We start from the raw sequence: 26329 nt of genomic DNA on the forward strand, positions 1-26329 counted from the left end.
AAAAACAAAAGAAATATATTTACAGATCCTAATAAAATAAAGTCAAACATAATTACTTTTTTCTAGATGCTTATTTTCAATTCTCATAATTTTCCTCATAATACAATGAAAAACAAATGAAATATATTTACATATCCTAATAAAACAACTTAGTCTAACATAAGAATGACTTTTTTCTAGATACTTATTTTCAATTCTCATAATTTTCCTCATAATACAATAAAAAACAAAAGAAATGGATTTACAGATCCTAATAAAACAAAGTGAAACATAAGAATGACTTTTTTCTAGATGCTTATTTTCAATTCTCATAATTTTCCTCATAATATAATGAAAAACAAAAGAAATATATTTACAGATCCTAATAAAACAAAGTCAAACATAAGAATGATTTTTTTCTAGATGCTTATTTTCAATTCTCATAATTTTCCTCATAATACAATAAAAAACAAAAGAAATATATTTACAGATCCTAATAAAACAAAGTCAAACATAAGAATGACTTTTTTCTAGATGCTTATTTTCAATTCTCATAATTTTCCTCATAATACAATGAAAAACAAAAGAAATATATTTACAGATCCTAATAAAACAAAGTCAAACATAAGAATGATTTTTTTCTAGATGCTTATTTTCAATTCTCATAATTTCTTATAAAGAAATATATTTATATATCCTTATAAAACATAGTCAAATGTTTGACTTTGTTTTATTAGGGTTTGTAATGCTATTGCTTTTGTTTTTCATTGTATTATGAGGAAAAATATTAGAAATGAAAACCTCATACTAAATTCCCCCTAAATCGTGACATAGCTGATAGGGATACGTATGTTTAATATACTTCAATTATTCAAGGCAACTAAGAAAATGTAAATATGAACAACACATACCCAATGATGACGATGCCAGCAAGACACAGAGTCAGTCCGATTTACTTCAAATTGAAGCTGAGAAATGCGTGTATATGTAGCAAGGCTTATACTCCGGAAGCCTCTAAGTGCCATGACTTAGCAAGATAATTATGTTTTAATGATTGTGGTTTTTGTAGCCCTGCGGGGCAATCTAGTTGGATATCCAAATTTCGCGGTTGATAGTTCTTTGTAGCCCTGCGGGGCAATCTAGTTGGATTTCCCTATTAAGCGGCGGATGTTGGCGGTCTTTCGCGGTTTGTAGTTTATTTTCCCTCATTCTTCATGCAAACCATGATGGTGGTTTTGAAGCCCTGCGTGGCAATCTAGTTGGATATCCAAATTTCGCGGTTGATAGTTCTTTGTAGCCCTGCGGGGCAATCTAGTTGGATTTCCTTATTAAGCGGCGGTTGTTGGCGGTCTTTCGCGGTTTGCAGTTTTAATTTCCCTCATTCTTCATGCCCTACCCTCTATCGGGGGTTAATTTAAAGTGTAACCTTGTTGGATAACTGTACTTCGCGGTGTGTGGTTCTTTGTAGCCCTGCGGGGCAATCTAGTTGGATATCCAAATTTCGCGGTTGATAGTTATTTAGATTTATAGAGCTAGTTGAATTTCCCTATTAAACGGCGGTTGTTGGCGGTCTTTCGCGGTTTGTGGTTTTGATTTCCCTCATTCTTCATGCCCTACCCTCCGATCAGGGGTTAGTTTATAGTTTAAGCTTGTTGGATAACTATACTTCGCGATGTGTGGTTTTGAAGCCCTACAGGGCAATCTAGCTGGACGTCTCTATTGAGCGTAGATTGTTGGTGGTCTTTCGCAGCTTGTGGTTTTAATTTGTTGGATATCCAAATTTCGCGGTTTGTGGTACTTTGTAGCCCTGCGGACCAATCTAGTTGGATATACCTAGTGAGCGGCGGTTTTTGGCGTTCTTTCGCGGTTTGTGGTTTTAATTTCTCTAATTTTTCAGGCCCTGACCTCTATCGGTGGCTACCTGGTTGGATATCCATATTTCGCGGTTTGTGGTTCTTTGTAGCCCTGCGGGCAATCTAGTTTGACATGTCTATTGAGCGGCGGTTGTTGGCGGTCTATCGCGATTTGTGGTTTTTAATTTCCCTCATTCTTCAAGCCCTGATCTCTAGGGGAGTGGGTAATTTATAGCTTAAGCTTGTTGGATAACCATACTTCTTTGTAGCCCCGCGGGGCAATTTAGGTGGATATCCAAAATTCGCGGTTTGTGGTTCTTTGTAACCATGTAGGGCAATCTAGTTTGACATCCCTATTAAGCGGCGGTTGTTGGCGGTCTTTCGCGGTTTGTGGTTTTGATTTCCCTCATTATTCAAGCCCTGCTCTCTATATCGGGGGTTCCGTGTGTCTGTGGTGGGGACAGTCCCTCCTTTTAATAGGCATTTGCTAATTTGCTAATTTTTCTTTACGTAACTATGACTTTAATGGCCTTCCATATTTGGTTGTATCTTTTTGGATACGTTTTTGTCCCTGCTGGCCTTCCATACTAGTGGAACAATAATTTTTCACACCTATAGAGTGTATGCAATAAACCAACCGGAACGGTATAACAATCGAAATGACAGTCATGTTGGAATACAGTTCTACGATAGCTGAAGATGGCAAAGGGACAGGTCTCTAGATCGATTCAACAACCATTCATACATATCACATGTTTTATTGTCCTATTATCATGCGAATCGCCCCGTGGTAGGACAGAACTAAAAATGAGAAAGATATTGGTAACCTGATCTAGTTTCTTGTGTTATTCAGATTTAAATAAATAAAGAAATTAATAAAAAGATTTCTTTTATTATTTGTTCAGCTAGCGGCTGCACTATACATAGGTTGTTTTCAAATAGGCCCTTAATGGAATAAATAATATCCCTGAGAATCAAAGATCTTGCTTTGATAAAAAAAATTATAATAGCACTGGATGATTAAAATTATGTTATCCTTGATTAATGACAATAAAATTATTGTTTAATAAAATATTGAAAAAATAAGTTGGTCATCGGATTTCGAACTCGAGTCCCCAGATTAGGAGTTCAAAGCCTTAACCATTACACCACGGGAGTCGGCTGTGAAATAGCGTGTCGATGTACAATATTTATTATATGAATTGATGTGTCGTCCGAAAAGAACAAAAGAATTGTGAAAAACTTGATTTTTTGGCGAATGGGGTTCGGAATTTGTATGTACGGTATTTCAGAAATTGCTAGGGTATAATTGGAAGTGAATCTGAAAAAGTAGTGTGAAGGTGATAACCGGGTAGACCTGCAGCAGTGTCCAAAAATTCTGGATCAGTATGATTTGCCACTAATTTTCGCTATGAAATACCGCGTTAAATGGAAGCAACAATATTTGTTTATTACGAACGATGATTGACTGTAGGATTGGTGGCCCTTTTTGAATTAATGAGTTGTCAAGATATTACACCTGGGACTGTAAATAACATTTAGCATGGTTTTAGATACATTTTGTACCCAGCGAAAAATAACATCGAACAATAGAAGTCAAGTGCTTTAATGTTAGCTGTAAATATAGTCTCGCGGGAGCATCTGTTATTAGTCTTCTTTATCAGTCTTTTTTTAAAAAACTTGCTGGTCACGGCTACCGCGTGACTCTAATACAAACATGAAAGGGGGATCTACAAAGTTGAATTAAGTTATCACACAAACAAATACATATGCACCATACTTCCCAGGGACCCGAGTTTTAGTATCTAGTGTTTGGATTGCCTTAGGCTCATATCAGCTTTTGTAAAAGGTGAGTTGAAATCACTCAAGCATTTACAAAAATGGATCCAAAATTGGAGTCCGTTCCGGTTCTGCACATGAGGACTGAAGGCCGGGTGCAATTTTGTTTACTTTTTACACTATGAGGAGCTAAACGCGTACTGCGAGCTGGCAAGCTCGCGCAGGACGCCTAGCGTCACGCAAAGTTGATCGCTCGCGCCGGCTGGTTATAATGGATGTAATGCAATTGCACCCTGCATCCAATTGTTTTTCTGTTGTTATCCGTTTTGTTCTGTTAGGAAAATAACACTTCAATTTGTTAATACCAATTACTATACCTCGTAAATATTTATTAGGTAATCCAGACATCTTATTGGTTAATAACGCTAGCGTCCGAGTACGGTATTTTGACTACTTCCCCGCGCCTGTGCAATTACTCGCACGCGGGGAAGTAGTAAAAACTTCCGCACCCTACTACCACACAGTGTCTCGACCCCGCGCGTCACCGTTCCTTCAGACGTAGCATTATGCTACACAACGGTGATTCTGCAGACGCGTTTATCGTGAAAATGGCGTCTGCTGTAGTTATTTTGCCGAGATTACCGATGGATAATAACACGCAAATATGACATTTTATGAAACAAAATGCTATTTATGGAATGTTAAAAAGAAAATTAGAATAATATAGGTCAAAATGTAAATTGACTGATCCTCCAATAAAATCAGGTAAGCAAAATATTAAGCTTATTTACCATGCTGGCCGGCACGTTGACTGGTGTGTGTGTTGACTTTTGTTTACGATTTAACCGTGATTAGTGAAAATATTTACGAGGTATAGTAAAACAAATACAACATGTTCCATTTCGGGGAAGTAATCAAAACTACTGGTCCCTCGGTGTTGGATGATTTGACTACTTCCCTCCGCTGACGCGTCGGGAAGTAGTCAAATCATCCAACACCTCGGGACCAGTAGTTTTGACTACTTCCCCTCAAAACATGTTGTATTTGTATAATAACCATCATCATTGTTATAATAATAATGTTTTAGCAATAATTTTAAAATGTTACTTAGACCGATGTTATGTAAGGATCTTTCTATTTTAAATTACCTTGTTCTAAAACCTGAAGATATGTTATTTAGTTTCTTTTGCTTTGATTTTTAATAAGCCTAATTGTTTTATGTTTGTTTGATTGTTTACTTGCTTGGTTAGTTAGCTCTTTGATTGGCTATTTGCTCAGTTTGGTTTTTTCGTTTGTAATTTTCATCTTATTTAATTATTTAATTTATTTAATTATTTAGTAAGTTTATAATTTTTCAGAAATGTTTAGAAAATATTGCATCATGTATTTTATTGACATGTTCATGGGTTATTTTTATTCATTAACTCATTATTTGCTTTAGTTACTAGTATTTTACTGATTGATTTATTACTTATTTATTTATTAAGCTGTTTACTTATTTATTTACTTAGGTAGGGCCTACTTATAAATTTACATGGTTCTTTAGTTATTTAACTATTTATTAATTTAGTTGTTTAATATATTCATTTATTATCTTCACTTATTTATTTTTTTACTCATTTAGATATTTATTTATTTATTTAGTTGCTTATTTATTTACTTGGTTATTTTCTTCTGTATATTACTCATTTAGATATTTATTTATTTATTTAGTTGCTTATTTATTTACTTGGTTATTTTCTTTTGTATATTAACTTACTCATTTAGTTATTATTTACCTAATTATTTACTTATTTATATAATTAGTTATTTACCTATCTTATTTATTTATTTATTTATTTGTTCTTCTTTGGGTACTTATTTATTTAATAACTTATTTGCTTGTTTACCTATTTCCTTATTTACTTACTCCTTTAGTTAGTTATTTACTTACTTATTTACTTATTTATTTACTCAGTTGCTTACATATGTATTTTTTTATTTACTTATTTATTCACTCATTTACTAATAGGCCCACGTAACTTATCCGCTTAACAAGTGCTCAAAGAATAAATAAGAAACATAAATCAAGAACATATTAATCAATATAAATCAATATGGCAATAGAAACAAATAAGAAATGGCAACCCGCTTGCCTCATTTTTTTTTTGCCTGAATACCCAGGTCGCACACCGACATGGCCTGGTTAATAATAATTCTATTGTTCAGCAGACACACTAAAATGAATACACGGGATCGATACACGTGCATGTGCTATGCACGATTTGATATTCAGACGATAAGTCTTTGGATACCGGGGTAGAAAATGATGAATATCTCCCGTAATTTTTGAAATATTACAAAGCAAACGCATATTAACAATTACTCAAGGTTTTGAATTAAATCAAATACTGGAACTTACATTTTTTGCAACTTGCTAAGTTGCGTCTGAAACCATCAGACTTCATCAGGCAACTGACCCGCTGGGCTGGTCATGTGACACTTTGAGACGGCTAGGGATCGTCTTGATGGCCCCGGCTTGATGGCCCGGTCCCATGCGTGAGATAAGTTGTGTCTCAGTCCCCCTTTCTTGTTAAGTGACGGCTGCTCTACTCTCTCCCAGATGGCTTCCTTGATGCCACTCCTATGCCACTGTTCCTCCTTATCGAGAATCACTGCGTCCTCGGTGTCAATATTATGACCAGTGTCTTTAAGGTGAAGGTACACGGCGAATTCTGGCCCTCCGCCGTGTACCTTCACCTTAAAGAGAAATACGCACAAAAAATTGCAACAAGTGTCAACTTGTAATGTAATAATTATTCTCTTCGAATAGAGATAAACTTGTTTTTGCTATAGACCTGCCCTTTAAGCGGCGGTTGTCGGCGATCTTTCGTGGTTTGTGGTTTTCATCAAGCCCTGCCCTCTATCGGGAGCTAATTTATAGTTTAAGCTTGTTGGATATCCATATTTCGTGGTTTGTGGTTCTTTGTACCCCTGTGGGGCAATCTAGTTGCATATCCAAATTTCGCGGTTTGTGGTTCTTTATAGCCCTGCGGGGCAATATAGTTTGATATCAATATTGAGCGGCAGTTGTTGTTGATCTTTCGCGGTTTGTGGTCTTAATTTGTTGGATATCCATATTTCGCGGTTTGTGGTTCTTTATAATCTATAGGCCTGCGGGCAATCTAGTTTGGATATCCAAATTTCGCGTGAACAGAGCCACTGATAAATGTGTCAACGTGCTCCATAAACCGAATAAAACGAAAAATAGATGTTTGAAGTTGCTGTTCTTGATTTATGACAATAAATAATAATTAAACAAAACTTTTTTTGGTAATTCTGGTGCCATATTCTGTCGATGGTATTGTTGTCAGTGTCATGAATGGGTGAAAACTGGCGAAGGCGCGAGTGTACAATGGTGTGTAAGGCCATCTTAATTTAATAGTTTGTCTCAAAGCCCTTCCAAATTCTTAACCTTCAGTTTGATCAGCGGATTAATATCAATATATTTTCTTTCGAGAATTGTCTTGTGACAACTCGTCAGAACATTTGTCACAAATTATCAGTGACTATTTTATTTAACACACACAATATAGACCAGACAGGTAAACTATATAACTCTTAATGTGGATCTATTTTTCGACGTAGTGGTAAAAACATATCCCGCCGATTACGAGCTGATCAAAATATAATGCGGAATACGATGATTTGTTTTTACTTCGACTTAATTTATCTGTGGGACGAGCTTTTTGCCAAGAATAGACTAGCTTTCATCTACCAAGGGGCCTGGTTTCATTGTAGTCAAGATGAAGAATTTTATTGAGATTATCAAATTGGCTATTTTCACGTCTGACCAAGTCAGACGTGAGATTGTTGTGTAGTGAAAAACAATAAAACAAAACATTGGAAACATTAAATTTACTCAACTTCAGCAGAAATATCGCGCGAAAAGTGGGTGAATCTATTAATGCATGCGCGTGGGGGATTTGAGACAAACTATTAAATTAAGATGACCTAATCTAAGAAAATTCCTTTAAGAAGGATATATTTTCTTAATAATTGATAGATGATAAATGTTGTATTCATTAAGAAAATTAATGGCGATTTGAGTATTTCTTGCAATGGAATTGCTCTAGACTGTAGTGTTAATTTTATAAATGTATTTCCATATTTCGTTTAGCCTTGATCAAGGCTTCCTCCTTTACTTTTTCTCTACATGCTCTTCATAGGACCCATATATAATCAGTGGTAGATGTATCATACATTGTATACTATTCAGTACTGGACTCTCTCAGATTTTTTGTGTTGGCTACATGAGCTTTGGAGAAAGTGTGCCTTGTGGGCGTGGGCATTTTACTCAAACACTACCCCTGCAGTGCACACTATGCCTGGGGTAAAGTAACTTGAGATAAGAAAGTCCACTATACACTATCTGGCCTAACAATTCAAATGTCAAATAGATTTTTACAAAGTTGGTTAATAATTATTTTGAAACTATTTTGAAATTATTTTAACTTCAAAATTTTGAATTTTTGGAAGATGTGGCAAAGCTTCCATTTTACATTCACTAACTATGGACGCCAAAGGACTTGAAGCAAGTCTATATTTCGTTCTCTGTTAAAAGTTTGTTGGATTCTAATATGATGTTGATTTTTGGCAATAAACCTGTTAATATTGAAGGATAAAAATGTTGACAAATATACGGAAGAGCTTGTTATGGATAGTTAGGTTTGGTAAAATGTTGGAGATAGTTATCTGCAAATTCACATTCGTAATGAATAGGTTACATAGGCACTTAATTTATTTTTCTTACCTGGAAAGTAAATTTCACGCAACAAAAATATTTTTAATATCAAGAGTTCACATTTAATAACCAGTGATTCTAACAATGATCTTTAAATATAAATATCTAATACCGTATTCACTCGATAGGTAGCACATGTGCTTCCTATCGAGGGCTTTTGAAAACGTGCAAAAACGAAAAAAAATGAACAGCGCCATCCACAAAAGTGACAAAAGTGTAAAGGGTTTTGAGCAAATCATCGATACACATAGCTATATACGAACAATTAAACCTACGAATTTGTGTGTTAACTACATTAGCTCAGTTGGTAAAGCGACAGACTTTGAATCATCTTAAGAAGAGCGAACTGAGCAGGAGTTCGAGGCTCGTTATAAACTTTTCCGTTGATTCATTTTTATTTTGGGGTTTGAGCTTTTCTTCATAAATTTAATCTTTGTTTTTCATTTTGTTTCTTTATTGTTTTTTATTTGCTTTATTTTGTTTTGTTTTTTCTTTTCTTTTCTTTTTCTCCTTTCTTTCTTTTTTGTTCTATTCATACTGGGGTCATGGGTTATTTATTCAAAACATACCTATATACGAACAATTCAACCTGCAAATGTATGTCTGAACCCCATTAGCTCAGTTTGGAAAACGCCGGACTTCGAGACTCGATGAAGTTCAAATCTGTTCAGTATTTCACTATTTAGTTTTTTTTTCTTTGCCATGTTTGTTTTACAGGTCTTTTTTTAACTACGAATATACGCCTACATTTGACAATTCTTGAAGGTTTTTTTGTGCGCTTTTTATTTATTTATTTATTTATTTTTACCAAAGGAACAATTAGAGATCAGTTGGAACATGGAAATAGTAGATGAGAAGGAATCACAACTAACCATCATCAAAGTTCCAATCACATTGCCGACATGTACATTGACATTTCTATACACGTCAACCGCTATAGTTATATCATAATCCTCGGGATTGTATCCCAACACGATGGTCATCGGTGACGTAACATTTCTATGACATGACATTTTCAATTCTAAAGCTGCAGTCAAGCGACCAATGCTTATGGACTAAATGCGGCCTTGTGAACAGGAAAGGGCGGGAAATATGAATGCATTATGGGACAGATGGGATAACATAGCCAAAAATAATGCCTTGTGGGAAGGATGTATACCAAAATCGGAAGTAGAAAGTCATATATTTGAAACATTTAGGGGCAAATTTACCTATGTGGGCGGTCTGGGGCACATGTGAAGGCAATTTGATAGAATTGGTTTTCCGTTTGTCTTATGATAGAATCTGTTCCCATTTTTCGGAAACAATCGGAACAACTTGTTTTATACCTTTACATTTTAATTAAATTTGGGGTCAGCGAAAATACGATTATCCTTACAAAATGTAAAACTTTTTAAAAGTGTCTTCAGTCGAAAATACAACGTATTTTGGTTAAATTTCCCAATATTTGTATTGTTTTGACTTCTCTGCATCTGAAAATGCAGAAATCTGTTGCAAATGTTTATAAAATCCAGTAAATGAACGTTAAAAGTGCGCTTCATCAACTAAGGTCACAACAACCGGTTCAAAATTTGTTTGTGCGCAAAGATTTATCGCTATGAATGTCCAGTTCTGCTACCAAATCACGCTGATGGCGGCAATATGAGTATCCTCAAAAGGGCATTTGTTGAGTCCTCTTCCTTTGTAATGAAGAATAGATAAGCGGGATTAGTCACAGGCGATCGATTTCGTTGTGATTCCTTCTCATCTACTATTTCCATGGTTGGAATAAAAGTAGAGTGGTTACATAACTCCTTGGTAACTGGATCACGCACCTTTTTGAAGGCAACTAGACGCTCATTTCGTTCTAATAGACAAAGTGATAATCGGATTACACGTAACACTTCGCTGGCGAATAATTGGATCAACTTTAAAATTTCACCCCTACATCCAATTTCATGCATTTCTACACACATGCATGCTACACTTCAATTGGCAGACATAGCTGCTGGGACACAATAGAACAATAAATGGCGTTGAATGCCATAGACTTTGTGTTGCGATCATATCAATCGTGGTGCAGAACTCAAAAGCGTGATCCAGCTGACAGTGATAATCGGATTACACGTAACATTTCCCTTGCGAATTGTTACGCATAGTCGTGCTAAAAGTCGGTCGATACATGTTGAACTCAGCACAATTCAGAAATACGCGTTTTTGCTTTGAAAATTCTCGGTAATCAGTAATGTTGAATAAAAATGTTGAATAAAAACATAGTTCTTGGATATGCATTTGAAAAAAATCCCGGTGTTAAAATTAGGCACGAAATTGTTTCCTGTTTGATTTTGATAGGACTCAGCTTCACCTAGACTGCGGAACTTAGTCCTCAATGATAGTCAGTCATTTATCTTTTGGTCGTTATATGACTATCATGATACATCTCCGAGGAGCAATTTCAGACAATTGCTTGGGATTACTGGGGCAGAGGTTAATTGAATCCTTTCATGACCACTGATGCATAGTCAAGTCTGACAAGGACACTCGGCACGAACTGAAAGACCATGTCACTCTCGACAAAAGAATGCATGCATGTCAAAGGTCATACGACACCAATTGGCGTTTGTTATGCTCATCGAAATATGTACAGTAGGTCTATGTCTGGTTCCCTTCATTGTATGTAATGTCCTTCCATATACTTCTCCAACCCACTTGGAGCGTGTTTATAGTGGTGTACGGTATTTATACGGTATCCTTATACGCATATGGGATTAGGATGGAATGTGACTTATCCGTTATCTCTGCTGTTTATAGTGGCAACCAATAGCGCTATTCTGAATCCGAGGTGGTTGAACTCAGCGTGTTCGAGGTCACCGCAATGCAATGTGGGAGACACGGATATGGTGCCAATTTCAAACAGTTTGCCGTCGAAACGATCGGCCTATTTTTTACATTTTTTGCCACAGTACCGTGCCATATTTTATAGGTGGTATGTTATTACAGTGACAAATTTGAGCTCGGAGAGTTATATAACCCTGCTCCACTTCCTTGAATAACGGTATCGTTAATCCCTGTCTGTTTATAGTGGCCGTATACGGAATAAATATACTGCAATATCCATCGATATCGAAGGATATCAGTTCCGTATAATATGTGCGGCAAATAGCGCTATTGGTCTGTTTATAGTGGCGACCAATACCGTATAAGATGTACTTATACGCTAAATACCGGATAATCTGGCTCACTATAAACACGCTCCATGTGATCAGAATTCGTCTTTGGCTTGCTGTTATGTCATTGTTGGCGTATTTTTGGCCATTTAATCAGGGACTGGAAACAGATTATTGTCAAGCTATTGTTATCATATTATCTTTTCGACCTTCGATTGTGTGCGAGTTGCGCCGAGTGCGCTATGTTTGAATTTTATTATTTACTCATGTTGCCCTACTAAATATTAAAAAAAAATTCCAATATCTTTTTTAAGTTATGTAAAATTGTGTAAAATGTCTATCCTTTGTCGAACACAATTTCTGTGTAGCATGGAAAATCATTTACATAGGATTTTGAAGACAAAATGTGATAATTTTGTGGAGATACAGAATGCTACAACAAACAAAATTATATTTTTTTTTTTTTTTTTACACCGTACGCTTGGTATTCCTACTGATTTCGATACTGAAATAATTCTTAAGATGATGTTCTTTGAAGATTTATGTTGGCATTTCTAGGCTCATTTCGCAATGTACAAGACAAGCCACGCGCTGTGTTGTAACTGTTCTTGGATTCGTAGGGTCTATTGATCAACGTATTATTCATGCTTGCTCAACTAAGGATAATTTGTAAACCTGCAACTCGCATGGTACAATGGGTGGAAGCCGTTTACAGTCCCTCCATATCATGCATATAGAGGCCTTGCATGTGACGTATCATCCCGTAAATATGGCGGACTACTCAAATGCATTCAATAAAAGCATGATTGCAATCTACCGTGACAGTTCGTCTCACACACATAAGCCTGCACTACGATCAAATAGGTTGATGACAATATTTGATTGAATGGACTGCACTCCGTTATAACTACGGTGAAGGACACCGGTTCAAATCCTTTGTCTGGAGCCAATCGATAATTTCATGCAGGGCCTCTATACAAGGTCCCTGATTCAATAAAGCACACAATGTAACAGGCACAATTGAATCGGAGCGGGATTTTACACACAATGAGCGTGTTTATAGTGAGACAATCATTCCGTTATTTAGCTAACTACCGCGCAGTCTAGATTTGCAATGGTTAGTAAAACATAAACAAATATAGACTGCGTGGCAGTCCAGCTAAATACCGCATAATCTGGCTCACTAAACACGCTATTTTTCGTATTGCACAAAATCATAAAAGTATAATGGATAAGGTTAAAATTATAAAATGCAAAAGATTTCTTTGCGGTTAAAAAGCATGTCCATATCACGTTTAAGTCGCAGTTATTGTGTCCTTCTTGATGTAAAACGAAGTCAGTATTTTGAAATAGACTGCGGAACTCAGTCTTCAATGATAGTCATTTGATAGAAGGGAATCATCATCAGAGCCTTTGAAAAATATGGAATTTCTGTAGCATGTAATGGCAAAGAGGACCATGACCACCTCATTTTAACATTGAGGGCATACCCAACTACATTGTTGAATAAACAGCCCATGACCCCAGTATGAATAGAAAGAAGGAAAAGAAAAGAAAAAACAAAACAAAATAAAGCAAATAAGAAACAATAAAGAAACAAAATGAAAAACAAAGCAAAAAAGATTAAATTTATCAAGAAAAGCTCAAACCCCAAAATAAAAATTAATCAACAGAAAAGTTTATAACGAGCCTCGAACTCCTGCTCAGTTCGCTCTTCTTAAGATAATTCAAAGTCTGTCGCTTTACCAACTGAGCTAATGTAGTTAACACACAAATTCGTAGGTTTAATTGTTCGTATATAGCTATGTGTATCGATGATTTGCTCAAAACCCTTTACACTTTTGTGGATGGCGCTGTTCATTTTTTTTCGTTTTTGCACGTTTTCAAAAGCCCTCGATAGGAAGCACATGTGCTACCTATCGAGTGAATGCGGTATAATAATAGGCCTAACAGTATTTGACACCTTAAAACGTAAACGAAAAGAAGCAAACTTTTCACTACCCTAAAAATTGCAGTCAAAAGTAGTATCAACTTAAGAAAATTTACGCGGTTAAATCTAAAATTATAGTCAAGATGAGCCATAGCATCTACCTTATAACAAGGTTCAATTACCTACATTAGAAAAATATTGGCGTAAAAATTGACTTTAAGTCGAGAAGTATGACTTTTTTTTTTATTCTGTGCGTGTACATGCATATTGGATTATGGAACGCAAAGAATGCCAACTGCAAAGATTTATAATTAGAAGCTTAGCAAAGGCAATCACGACACCTTTAGACTAACTCTGAAAATTCTCGTCCCACTTCAGCTACTCTTGTTGTCCGGTTTATTCTTCAGGGGAAAGTTGAGAGTACTGCGATTTCTTTTGGTTTTGTGCATTGTTTACAAATGGTTGAGGTACAACGGACAATAATGCAACAAGACCCAATGTGAGAAATGATACCGTGTAACTTCCAGTCTCATCATAGATCCATCCTGCGGACAGGTAATAAAATGAAAGAGACGTTGGTAAATAATGTTATGTGTTTCGTTGTTTGATTTGTATTAATAGTTACCAAATATTTGTTGAAATTATGCTGATTTGCGGAAACCGTAAAGGCAAGCTAGATTGCGTGATTGGAACACACAAAAATGTATTTAAAACGTTATAAACGTACTACAAACGCTTTCATGGTTTTGGTCAAACATCTTAAAAACGTTTAAATGTCGGGTTATGTGAAGTTCATGAAAACATTTTAAACCATTTTATATGAAAAACACTACAACAATATTTATTAAAAGGTTGTCGAAATGTTAATGCAAAATGTTTTTTTAAATATTTTAACCCACTTGACGAAACAAAAGGGAGCAGTCGCTTACACATATTATTCTTTTGATCGCCTATTCGCTGTCGTAGTGCACGTTAGTAACCATTGCTTACTGCTCCAAGCATGGGCTCGTACACCTGTTCCAAATTTAGATATGCCATAGGATTTGTGTTATGATCATTTCGATCAGTGGTTCGTTACAAAGAAAGCGTGATCCAGTTGACCTAGCAACGGTCATATTCTAACGTGCACTACGAAAGTGAATTGATACATATGTCCCGGGTTTATGCGACTTAAGACGCTATAGGTGCAGTAACCAATCAGATGTTCGCGTTGAAGTAAAACTGAGCAAGAAATCCAATCAACCAACCCGCTTCCAAACCACGAAGACGGCATGCAAATAGTGAGGATGCGGTCCAAATTTGCAAGGAGTATTTCGCATAAAGGTACATTTATTTTGATTTGGGGATGTCGATTATCATGTCAATTGTAGGTTACGTTAACTTACGCCCAATAGGCGCCAACATCAATAATTATTTTGTCCGACATTACTTACTACAACTACGCGCATTACCACAGTTGCAAACTGACTTGCATCTGCACTGACTGTCTGTGTCTCGTTGGTTTTGTGAAGATTGAGTATGTGGTGCTCATATTTTGATTTTCTTAGTTGCCTTGAATAATAAGAGTATATTAAAATACACGTATTAGAGTCTCGCGGCTGCGGTGACCAGCAAGTTTTAAAAATAAAAGACTGATAAAGTTTTATCAAATATTTTATTGTCATAAATCAAGAATAAAATAATTTCAAACATCCATTTTTCGTTTTGTTTGTTTCATGGACTACTTCGAAACCTGATTACTTTCCAAGCTTGGCTACATTCATAAAAAGAACATTTTGAACATCAGCAAATAAGTGTTTATATTGTATTTTATTTTCATCAAAATACAACGTTTTCAACAAGATATTAATATGACGTTTTGAAAATACCATTAGTGCTATTTTATGCCTGCTTGTTATTTATGTAATTCAATCATTAATCATGAAATTAATATCACAAAACAAAACATACGATAAATCGGCTTATCATGCAAGATCAAGTGTCAAATAGTAAGCCGAAGTGGGGGCATTTTAAACTTGCTTACTTTACGTTGTTTTTGGTGGTACATGTACGAGACCTTACGAGACCGTACTAAGGGGACGCTCCAACATATTTTTCGTGGTGCACTAAAACGCTAGAATGACTCATTTCTTTCTTCTGCACCCATCACACTCATTTGGCGAATCAAAATTTGACCTACCATCTTACCCAGGGTATGGTGGTCAGTCAAACTTAAGTAGGTGGTTTTGTTGAGGCCCAGCGATTTTTATTTCTGCCCTTCCAAAAATATTTTAAGTGTTATTGAGTAAAAACATGATAATAAGATACGAATTGTAATTATCCATTCATATTCATTTTGGAACTTGTTTGTTTGTATAAAAGGTCTTTTAGTTAAATATCAATTTTGGACTTTTTTTTTAATAGGCAGAATCTCCTAATTTTGCGAGGGCAAACTCACATTATGATGTAAAAGCGTCATTTGGTATCACTGGATAGATAAAGGAAATGCATATCTCTCCTCTAATAATAAATGAGAAAATTACGTTAAGCGTAAATAGTGTAATAAAAATGCTTCAGCGATGCCATGTTTTTTGGCGAGATCATGGAAGGATTACTGCGTCCTGCTTCCTACTTGATAATTTACTTTATATAAATAAGCATACCAACCTGATAAAAATCCACTGGTTACTGATCCAATACTATACGCAACAAGCATCCATGTACATACACCATTTATTTTGTCCTCTTCTATGTTTTCCTTTGCTATTTGATATGAAGCTAGCGTTGCTGGTCCTCGTGCAAACCCAAAAGTAAACGAAGCGACAACCAGGCCAGTGTAACTATGAAGCAATGACAACAATGGATTTCCCACTAATGACAAACAAACAACTAATGTTGTCAAGTACAGTATATGTTCATTTGATAACTTCTTCTTAAGCAATGGAAATGTTGCATTACCAAGCAGGTTACCAATGCCACCAATTGCAGATAGAGACGCGGCACGGTAAGGTGATATACCGATGTCAATGGCATTAGGTACAAGATATATCATCCATCCTACAAAAGCGTAAGCACTACCCAAATTGTAAACTATTCTTTTTAATGCGATTGGATTAAGTAACAGTTCCAAGTCAAGATAATAAGCTATGGTCCTAGAAAGTTGCTGATGGGCTGTTTTTTTCTCAGTTTCTAAACTTAGAGGAAAAGCAGTCTTATCATCAGGTACATGGTGAGATGTAGACTTTAACAATATACCAGATATGACGGAATGGAAGTTGAGAGCACCAAGTAATAGCAGAGCACCTCGCCATCCATAGACATCGTTAAGGAACTGTGTCAGAAATGGCATGACGACGATACCAAGAGAGATGCCTGATCTGGCAATGCAATTGGCCAACCCGTAATGCTGATCAAAATACTTCGCTAATTCACCTGCTAGGATTGCCTCCGCACCAATTATGAAAGCTGAAACAAATAAACATTTATTCTTTTAGAAAATCGCACATTATTGGCTTAACACAATCCTGTAACGATACGTTTTTGTCCGGAAGAGAACTTAATTTAAGACTGCTAATGGGGAAAGAGAAATATATTCGTCAATACTGCTGTTTTCTTCGTTTTTTGCAAAGTTTCTCATTTAAAATATACCAAATCACAATTTGAATGACTTCACTTTTAAGCAATTTATAAACATTTTTAAATATTTTACACTTTCGCTGGGATCACCGAATAGGACTTTAAGTGCTTAAAATGGCCTAAAAAGAACCGCATTCAAGCTTGTAATAAAATTGGCAAAAAATGCTAATTGAATAAGTACACATGCAATGCACAAGTTTTCGACAGAGGGCTATATACAAATGATTTTTATGTATTGTATATCACTGGTATGAATAGTCTTTACAAAAATAAAATGTCCATCTGAAACATAGGAGTGAGCTCCCTCTAAATTCTCACATCACCTGGGCAATTATCAGTTCCTTCGGCCCTCGCAACGCTTCGTCGGTCAATTGGATAACCCCCACACCAAAAAAAAAAATGCTACAAAGTCAACATTTGTATGGAAATGTTAGCTTCACAATATTGAAAATTTTTGCCAAGAAAGCTATTTTTCACTGACGATAATATATAATAAATGTTTAGCAGTCCTTTTCGACCCCCTCGCACCCCACAACACCCAACCGGAGTAGCCATGCAAAAAAATTATTTTCTGGATTTTTAAAATTTTGTGCATTTAGGCCTACCATGTTTACTATACTAACCTGATATTAGCAAACAAAATAACAGCATGGGCACCGATGTTGTAACAGATGCGAATATAAGTCCCATAGAAGCGAAAAAGTTGAAAACAGTCACTGTGTTACGTGCCGAAAAACGTGTAGGCCTATTCAGTGCTCCTCCTAGCAGACCTATAACATATCAAAAGTAACAAGAAGTGTCTCAGCTGTTAACATCGTTCATTTTATGCAAGTCAAAAATATATGAAGATATCGACAGACTTCAGCGCCTTCAAAATTGGGGTGCAAAACTCATTTTTTCTGCATCAAAACGCGATCACGCGACTCTGTTTTTAAATCAACTCCACTGGCTCCCTGTGAAAGAACGCATTCATTAAAGTATTACTGTATGTGTTTAAATGTTTAAATGGACATGCTCCAGGTTATTTAGCTTCTTGTTTCACACCTTACCATCAAACACCTACTGGACTTCGATCTGCTTCAGATACAACCCGGCTTACTGTACATAAATTAAATGCCAAGTCTCTCCACTCTGCCGCAAATAAAGCTTTTTCTTTGGCTGCTCCTGGACTGTGGAACAATTTACCCATCAATATTCGTACTGCAAACTCATTACCAGTCTTCAAGAAATTACTGAAGTCATATCTCTTCCCAAAAAAGTTAACTGTTTTTATTGCTCACTTTGTTTTGTTTTGTGTTTATGCTTTATGTGTTATGCTTATGCGCTGTGGTCTAGATGTAACGGCGCTTTATAAAAGACTTGTGTATGTATGTATGTATGTATATGAATATGTTAAACTCGCATTTTAGTGACGTTTTATACTTTGGTTCGCATCAAGTTCGGTAGTGACGTCAATGCTCTTTCGCGGTTGCTGCCGCAAGCGTGTCGTCAAACTGTCCTTGTACGCGTGCGTGTATGTTCTGCACGTTTAACAGCTTTTAACTTTTCGCGCGCGATTCCATACTGCGGCAAGTGAAATATTTCTTTGAACAAGTTCATTTGGATTGTTAAATTTAACTGTTAACAGTATTATCTTTGACCAACTCATCACGCCCTCTATAGCGGTTCCTGTTGCACTTGGTCAAAGATTTGAGAGAGAATTACGGACGGTAATGCAGTGAGAGACCTCCGATCGCTTGAAAACACTGAACGGAAAATATCGCAATAATTTGTCATAGAGTATTCTCACAACGGGCAAAACACAGTGGTCTGATTCCAACCGGTTTAAAACTCATGTTCGATCAATACAGAAAAAGCAGAGAAAGCTTTGTTGAATGAGAGAATTCGCGTAATTTCCAATAAATCGGGTATTTTAGAGGAAGAGAAAACCCAATTTAACGCCAATTTCAAATCCGGCGGTGTAAACAAAGACCGTCAATTAACATCTCGCGTCATGTTGAAAATTCTCGAGAACAAATTCCAATATGTCCGCGCCCGTCAAACACGGCAGTTGAAAGAGCTAGCGGAAAAACAGGGCAAATTGGCGAATAATAATGCAAATAAGAACAATTCTTACACGGAACCGGACTTCAGTGGCACTCAATTGAAACGATGGGTAAAAAACATGTCAAAATACAAACTGTCAGAAGCTCAAAATAGAGTGTTAGCTCGCGGCCTTGGATACGGGGTAAATCTCACTCGTCCATTATTAATGAGCATATCGTTGCGTGTGAAAGAGCGTGTTGGACGCTTCCCCCAACATGAAGCAGCACAGTTACGTGCTGAAACAGTAGGAAATTTAAAATCCGCGAAATTGCCTCCCTCAAATATCAGTAAAGATGAGCGAGTCGCGATTAACCAGCTTCAAAAAGAGGAGTCCATCATGGTCCTGGGGGCTGACAAAGGACGGGCAACGGTTGTCATGGACAAAACGGAGCCTACCAACAAAAACTTTGCGCCCTCCTCAGCGACTCTAAGACTTATGACAAATTAGATCGAGATACCACACCAAAACACACAATCCTACATAGACTCGAGAAAGAAGACAAGATCAAGAAAGCAGATAAACAATTTCTGTACCCACCTCGGAAAATGTACCTCGAATTTATGGTAGTCCCAAAATTCATAAGGGCGGAACTCCGCTTCGCCCTATAGTGGACTTTACAGTTTCCATAGGTTATAACGTGGCCCAATCTCTCGCTGATATTTTGAGTCCCATTGTTGCAATCTGAGCACCATGTTCTAAACTCTAAACGTCTAGCGGAACCTCTTAAAGATGTTACCTTCGAGGAAGATGAGATCCTTAATTCGCACGATGTGGTGGTGCTTTTTACCAGTACGCCTTTTGATCCCATCCTTCATAATACTCAGAGAAGAACTTAACAGAACCCTCCTCACTACTGATGACATAATATAACTTACTAAATATTTTGTCTCGCTGCGGTTGTGTACTTCAGCTACTCGAATCAGATTTATCGCCAATGTTTCGACATGGCCATGGCTAGCCCCCTCCGCCCCTTCCTTGTAATATCTTTATGGAGTAGCTTGAGCAGAAAATGTTATCTTCTTTTCAGCATGGATTCCGATCCAATCACTCATGTGATTCACAACTTCTCATTACAATGGAAGATCTCGCCAGAAATTTCGACCATGGCTTACAGACTGACGTTCTCATTCTAGACTTCCAGAAAGCTTTCGACAAGGTGCCTCATCAACGATTAATACTAAAATTGCATTTCTATGGTGTCCGTGGTAAGATCTTGGACTGGATAACGCAGTGGGTAACATCAAAACCTTGAAGGGTTTCCCACTTTCGATCCAAGGGCGGACTTCCGCGTTTGCGATTGGCTAGTCTGATATGTCGTCAACAATAATTGGCCTTATATGGCAAATTTCGTCATGACTTGATTTTATAACATCTAAAAATAGGAAAGGGAATCCTCATTTGCCGCTAAAGTGATGTCTCGAGCGAGTATTTTGTCAACTTCTCACATGATTTACATCATAAATTTACCTTGGGAAATTAGCTCGTTTTATCCATCATAAAAACAATAGAAAACAGAAGCTTTGACTGACAGCAAGTGCTCGTATTATGCGGATTTCGTGTTATTTACCTCGTATTAAACAGTTTATTTTGTACAGTAAATAATAGGGGAAAATCGGGACCACGAGTTTCAGTTCGTAGTAAGCGGTTTCTCGCATTAAGCGATCTCGTATTAACGAGTTTCCACTGTACCATGAAAAAAGTCGGGAATAAAAAAAAAATCGCATTTCGCATTTGTTTTTAAATTTCTCGTGAGCTTTGAGACAAACCTTTTTTTTGGCCTAATCAAGAAAAAACATATAAATGTATCACTTGGTCTTATCAATAACTCGAAATCATTAAACTCATTCGTCTTCATCTTGTTACTCAGTTTTGGCAGCTGGCTCGATGAAATTACTTTATAATTTCTACCAATATTTCAAGTGGTCAGAACTAACAAATCGTATTGAATGTATGGACTAAACTCCTGCTCGCGACTATTGCAGGTTTAGTGCTATTAGGTTTAGTTCGGGCTAAAACAGGGCAAAAGAAAGCTACGAATCACAAGCTATATCATGCGGTATATCGAGCCAGAGCGACTTGCTCCCCCGTCGGTTGGCGCCACTGTTTGGGTGTGTGAGTGGGATGGGGTAGGTTGGGGTGGCGTGGAGGTGAGATGTGTACATGTAGGGTGCGTATATTCAAACAGACCGTTACAGACGTGATTAAAAATACTTATATTGTGTTTCCCACACACGTTTAAGTGGCAAACTGTAAAACCGGGAGATCATTCCATAACTTGGCGCAAACGAGAAACTCTGAGCACCGTAAGGTACAGATGTTTACCGTCCTTAACCAGGACCAGATATTTATTGATTCTATCATCCTCTTTTTATGCCCTTTTTCAGTATATATTCACGAAAAAAACAACTTATAACCAAAATTTCAGTTGATTCCGAATTGCGAGTTATGCATAATTATGTGTATTACACTGCGCCATAGGCCGTAGAACAAAATACAAATTTGACGATATAATTTGCTATTAAAACGAATTAATCTGCAAAAACATTTTTGTACATAAACATTATGTAGATAGATGTTTCCAGTGGTATGAAAATCTCAACTTTGCTGGGCATTTTAAGCGCCATTCCGTAGAGGAATGGAATAAAAGGGAATACACTTCATTCTCCGCACGTATACACAACTTTTGCTTGTTTCTTTTGTATTTAATTATAATAGATTGATTTACTTACTCGCAACGCCGCCAAAACCAGGTACCAACGATATTGTCAACCCAATGATCCATGTTTGTGTATCAAACTGTTGCCTTAAGATTGGAAGCAACACACCGAGAGATTTGATGAGTCCCGTTGACATGAAATATGCCACAGAAGACGCGAGACACACTAACCATGCGCTTACTTTACCAATCTCAACTGCAGCCATGGTACATCAATATCGAGTAATCCTATAGGATATAAAGCAGATATGGTAATAAGTCATTTCACTAAAATTGACTAGATTTGCACACAAATAATATTATGTCATCCATACAGCAATGAGCCGGCCATTTATAATAATAATAATTGGGCTGATCATTCCTCACTTATGTGTACTTTAGTATACAGGGTGTCCCAGAAAAAATTACCGGGCGAATGAACTTGGACGTAAGTCGAGAAATAGAGATCAGAATCCAAAAATCTAAACATCATCGTGTAGTCCATCTTATTCTGCATCCTATACGCCAATTATATTGGAATCGGTTGACTGATCGCGAAGAAATGAGCGATTACATAACGCATACGTCAATTCACTTCATTCCAAGTTTGAAACAAAGATCATTCAACACAATGTGCACTCACTATAGTGGTTAACTATCAACGGGCTTCATGTTTTGTTCTGTGAAATCCTTTTCGTTCTTATTAAACAATCTGTTTCTTGCAAAACATTTAATTAGGTTTTGTTCAAATTTGAAAACCTGTACGATATTGAAAATGAAGGCTTGCATGTAAGATAATACTCGGTACTTGTAAATATCTTTTTTCGTTTAATGTTGATATAAATGTTGCATAAAGAATTATTGCTTCAAAGAATTCCAGCTGGCTTAAAAAGATTTCTCACACACGCTTAAGTTTTCGAAATATTACGTAGAAATTGTAATGCAAAGTTAATTTTTTTCAAAACTTTAAAACGTTAATTTTGCATGGTTTCAAAAATCACACGTAAACTGTAAGCACTTGCTCATTGTCATTCTTGGCTCAAATATTCTTTATAAAGTTAAAATATATTGCACAACCTAAAGTATTAAAGTTGGAAGGCTTCCAATTGCAGAAATCAAAGATTTCTCAGGCAAACTGTTATTCATCTTCAGTGAAAGCATGAATAACAACACCGTCGGACACAAACTTTAGGAGGCGGTGAGCGAGTATGAAAAAAGCGCCTGTGATCAAACTTGGAATGAACTACATTGATGCGCGCATTATGTAATCGTTAATTTCTTCGCAACCAGTCAACCGAATCATATATAATTTTCGTACGTGATGCACAATGAAATAGGCTATGCGCTACATTTTAAATTTTTTGATTCTAATGTCTACTTCTCGACTTACGTTCAATGTTATTCACTCGGTAATTTTTTTCTTCTTCTTTCTTTCTTTACCAAATATACTGCGCCAATAAAGTATCCTTACAGTTGGAAAAATAATCACAATTTCCAAACTGGACAATATTTGGGTAAATCTGTTTTTTTAATAGATGCACTATTTAATCCTGCACATTATGAAACCACATTGAATCCAATGTGACTTCAAGAAGCAAAGTTACAAGCATTTGATTAGACGAAGGTACAGTTTTAAAAGTGACAAACTGTCCTATTCAAAACTCCACAGACTAGACATCTGATTTGAGAGTGGTGAATGGCTAATTTATGCGGTTGGCTTTAATTTAAAACAAAAGGAACAAAAGAAAACTGAAACAAAAGAACTGACAAATAAAATTAAAGTTATGAAAAGTACAGAGAAGTAAAAACTGAAATAAAAACAGCTTTAAATAACGCTTCATTGAAGAAACTGTGTTGTCTCTTTGTTGCGCTTGTTGGAATCTTTTTTTGCGCCTTGTATAGGCCAGTTTGTCACTTTTAAAACTGGACCTTCGTCTATTCAATTGCTTGTAACTTTACTTCTTGAGGTCACATTGGATTCAACGTGGTGTCATAATGTGCAGGATTAGATAGTGCATCTATTAAATAAATAAATTTACCCCAATATTGTTCAGTTTAGAAATTGTGATTATTTTTCCAACTGTAAATATACTTTATTGGCGCAGTATACTTTCAAAATGCTGCTGCTCCCGTAAATTACATAGTAGGCCTACAATGTCGTCACCACCATGAACCATAGGCTGGTGGTACAAATGTTGCATGAACATTTCTAGGTCAAAGGTCATAAAAAGATCAACATCACTGGCAAAGGGCCGTGCTCTGTGAGCACAATGTCTAGTTTATTTTATTTTTTTCTGGGCACTGTCCATCTTGACTTATTGGCCTTGCATGTTAGGTTTCATGTGATTTTGTTCTTGTTATTTTAGCAACGAATTTTGTTTAGGGGTTGGCTTATTCAGGCCTCATTGGCCTTCCGGTCAGCGATTTTTTTTCCACGACAAGGATGCGTAATAGGACTCTCATACACAGTTATATAGTATACGCTCTACATAGTTGAGTGACCACCACTGTACGCATAGTATTCGTACAAGAGACTCACCATGCTCACAACGATACCATGCAGTGGTATTATAGTGCAAGTGAAGGGGAACCACGCTGACCGCATGTAAGAATGTCTATTTTATATAAATAGTCACAACACTCTTATGCGATTTAATACTCAACAAATTAATATTTAATATATTGAGGGCACGTTTGCATTGCTAAAGAGAGCTAACATTGATCCTATATATTGTGAAATCAAAAGGTAAACCAAAAATCTGGAAGTATTTGTAATATTTTTGGGGAAAGTTGCAAGAAAAATCATCCCAACTTCATCTATGCGTGCTGCAGTGCAGACTTGTGTACAGTGCGATCAAAACAGCAACCTTGATAAATGCTGTTTTGATGTAAATACTGGAGCCATAGAACTTGTGACCATGCATGTATTACTATTTATATTAAACTCAATTATATTTACATCTTATCCATATTCGTTCTTTCCGTTCTTTCTTCAAGTGGGTCTAACCTGTTGAGTTGAGTTGAGTTGAGTTTATTTATTGACATTTAAACATGTAGGCCTAGGTACACCCCAACAATCACAACAACAACAACAAAGTACAAAACGGTCCTATAGCTACATGTACATGTATCTCAAAAGTATTAACTGGAAGAATACCATCACATTAAATCTGTAACACTTATCAAGATTGTAGAGGCACATAGGCCCTGGTATTATGAAATATTTAACGGAAACATTTTAAGAATGATCTAAATAAAAACCTCATTTAATTTTCAAAGTAGGGGCCTACATACACAAATGCTTCGGCCTGTGGGTGTGGGTGTGTGTGTGTGATGATACTACTACATGTACACATACAACTTGTATTAGGCTACAACAAGTCACAGTGATGTGTGATGTTGATTCGTGGTAGCGTAGCGCATGGGATATTCTCCACTGGTATTGCTGTGAGCATGGTGAGTCTCTTGTACAAATACTGTGCGTGCAGTGGTGGTCACTCAACTATGTGGAGCGTATACTATATAACTGCGAATGAGAGTCCTATTACGCATCCTTGTCGTGGAAAAAAAATCGCGGTCAGGTCAACTCCTCCATATTGTCTTTTTTGTTTGCTGTTTGTTTTGATGTACAATTTGTATATATGTATATGGAAATAAATAAATTTGATTTGATTTGATTTGATTTTGTGCAAGTCAAGTCCAAGTCACAAGTCCGTTTGTCCAAGTCACAAGTAAGTCAAGTCATTTTGAAAAAGTTGCAAGTCAAGTAAAGAGACACAAATGTAGAAACTTTACAAAATGAAAGTGACAGTAAAATAATTACAAATGGAGATTTGATCCATGTATTGAGTAGGATAAACTGAAAATGATTAAAAGATCCCAGTTGAGATAATACAGTCTAGAGTAGTATAAAAAAAATTGTCAAAAGAAGTATTGTAGAAAAGTCCGAGCTAGCTGAGAACAGTGGGCAATATGCAGATTTTGAGTACGGAAAATAATTAGATAAATGTGGTGGCGATTCATTTTTATCATGAAAAAGTGTTGTAGAAAACGTAAATTAACCGAGTAAAGAGATTATGTGTGGTGAAATTGCACTACCGTGCTATGTAAACATTTATTCGATATGCAAATTAAAATAAAGTATCAAATTTTGTATTTTATATGCGCATCCGCATAAGAAACTTATTCAATGGTCCACATTGCACAGTTTTACGGTCCAGTGCTTCAGAGGATGAACTCAACTAGCCAATCACAACTGTAAGTGATAACATTACATTACCATCATATAATGTCGACTTTACACCCAATGCGTAAAAGCTGGCTTATTTTTGTTAATTCGGGCATGCTGAACTCAAATATTAATAATAATATTACTAAAAAGCACTTACTATAGCGCATTTCCAGAAGCTGATCAACATGATCAAAGCACTTTACAAAAATAAAAATATATACAAAACAGAACA

General features: G+C 36.3%; 1 protein-coding gene across 1 annotated transcript; it reads right to left on the reverse strand.

Annotated features, from left to right (window-relative positions):
• Nucleotides 1-13866: 13866 nt before the first annotated feature.
• Nucleotides 13867-22093, reverse strand: LOC140154729 (monocarboxylate transporter 12-like). Its single transcript, XM_072177296.1, has 3 exons — nucleotides 21901-22093; nucleotides 16117-16914; nucleotides 13867-14015 (listed from the first exon to the last, which is right to left on the reverse strand). Exons 1-3 carry the CDS (start codon nucleotides 22091-22093, stop codon nucleotides 13867-13869), a joined length of 1140 nt encoding a protein of 379 aa, XP_072033397.1.
• Between the last annotated feature and the right edge of the window lie 4236 nt (nucleotides 22094-26329).

Source organism: Amphiura filiformis, chromosome 6, assembly GCF_039555335.1.
Source record: "Amphiura filiformis chromosome 6, Afil_fr2py, whole genome shotgun sequence".
NCBI lineage: Eukaryota > Metazoa > Echinodermata > Ophiuroidea > Amphilepidida > Amphiuridae > Amphiura > Amphiura filiformis.

What these genes read in the sequence shown, in the direction of transcription:
- LOC140154729 (XM_072177296.1), bottom strand. Translation starts at nt 22,093, where the DNA reads ATGGCTGCAGTTGAGATTGGTAAAGTAAGCGCATGGTTAGTGTGTCTC. An exon ending in TGGTTTTGGCGGCGTTGCGA is followed by an intron (nt 16,915 to 21,900) that starts GTAAGTAAATCA and finishes TATTTGTTTCAG; the next exon opens with CTTTCATAATTGGTGCGGAG. An exon ending in AACCAGTGGATTTTTATCAG is followed by an intron (nt 14,016 to 16,116) that starts GTTGGTATGCTT and finishes ACCTGTCCGCAG; the next exon opens with GATGGATCTATGATGAGACT.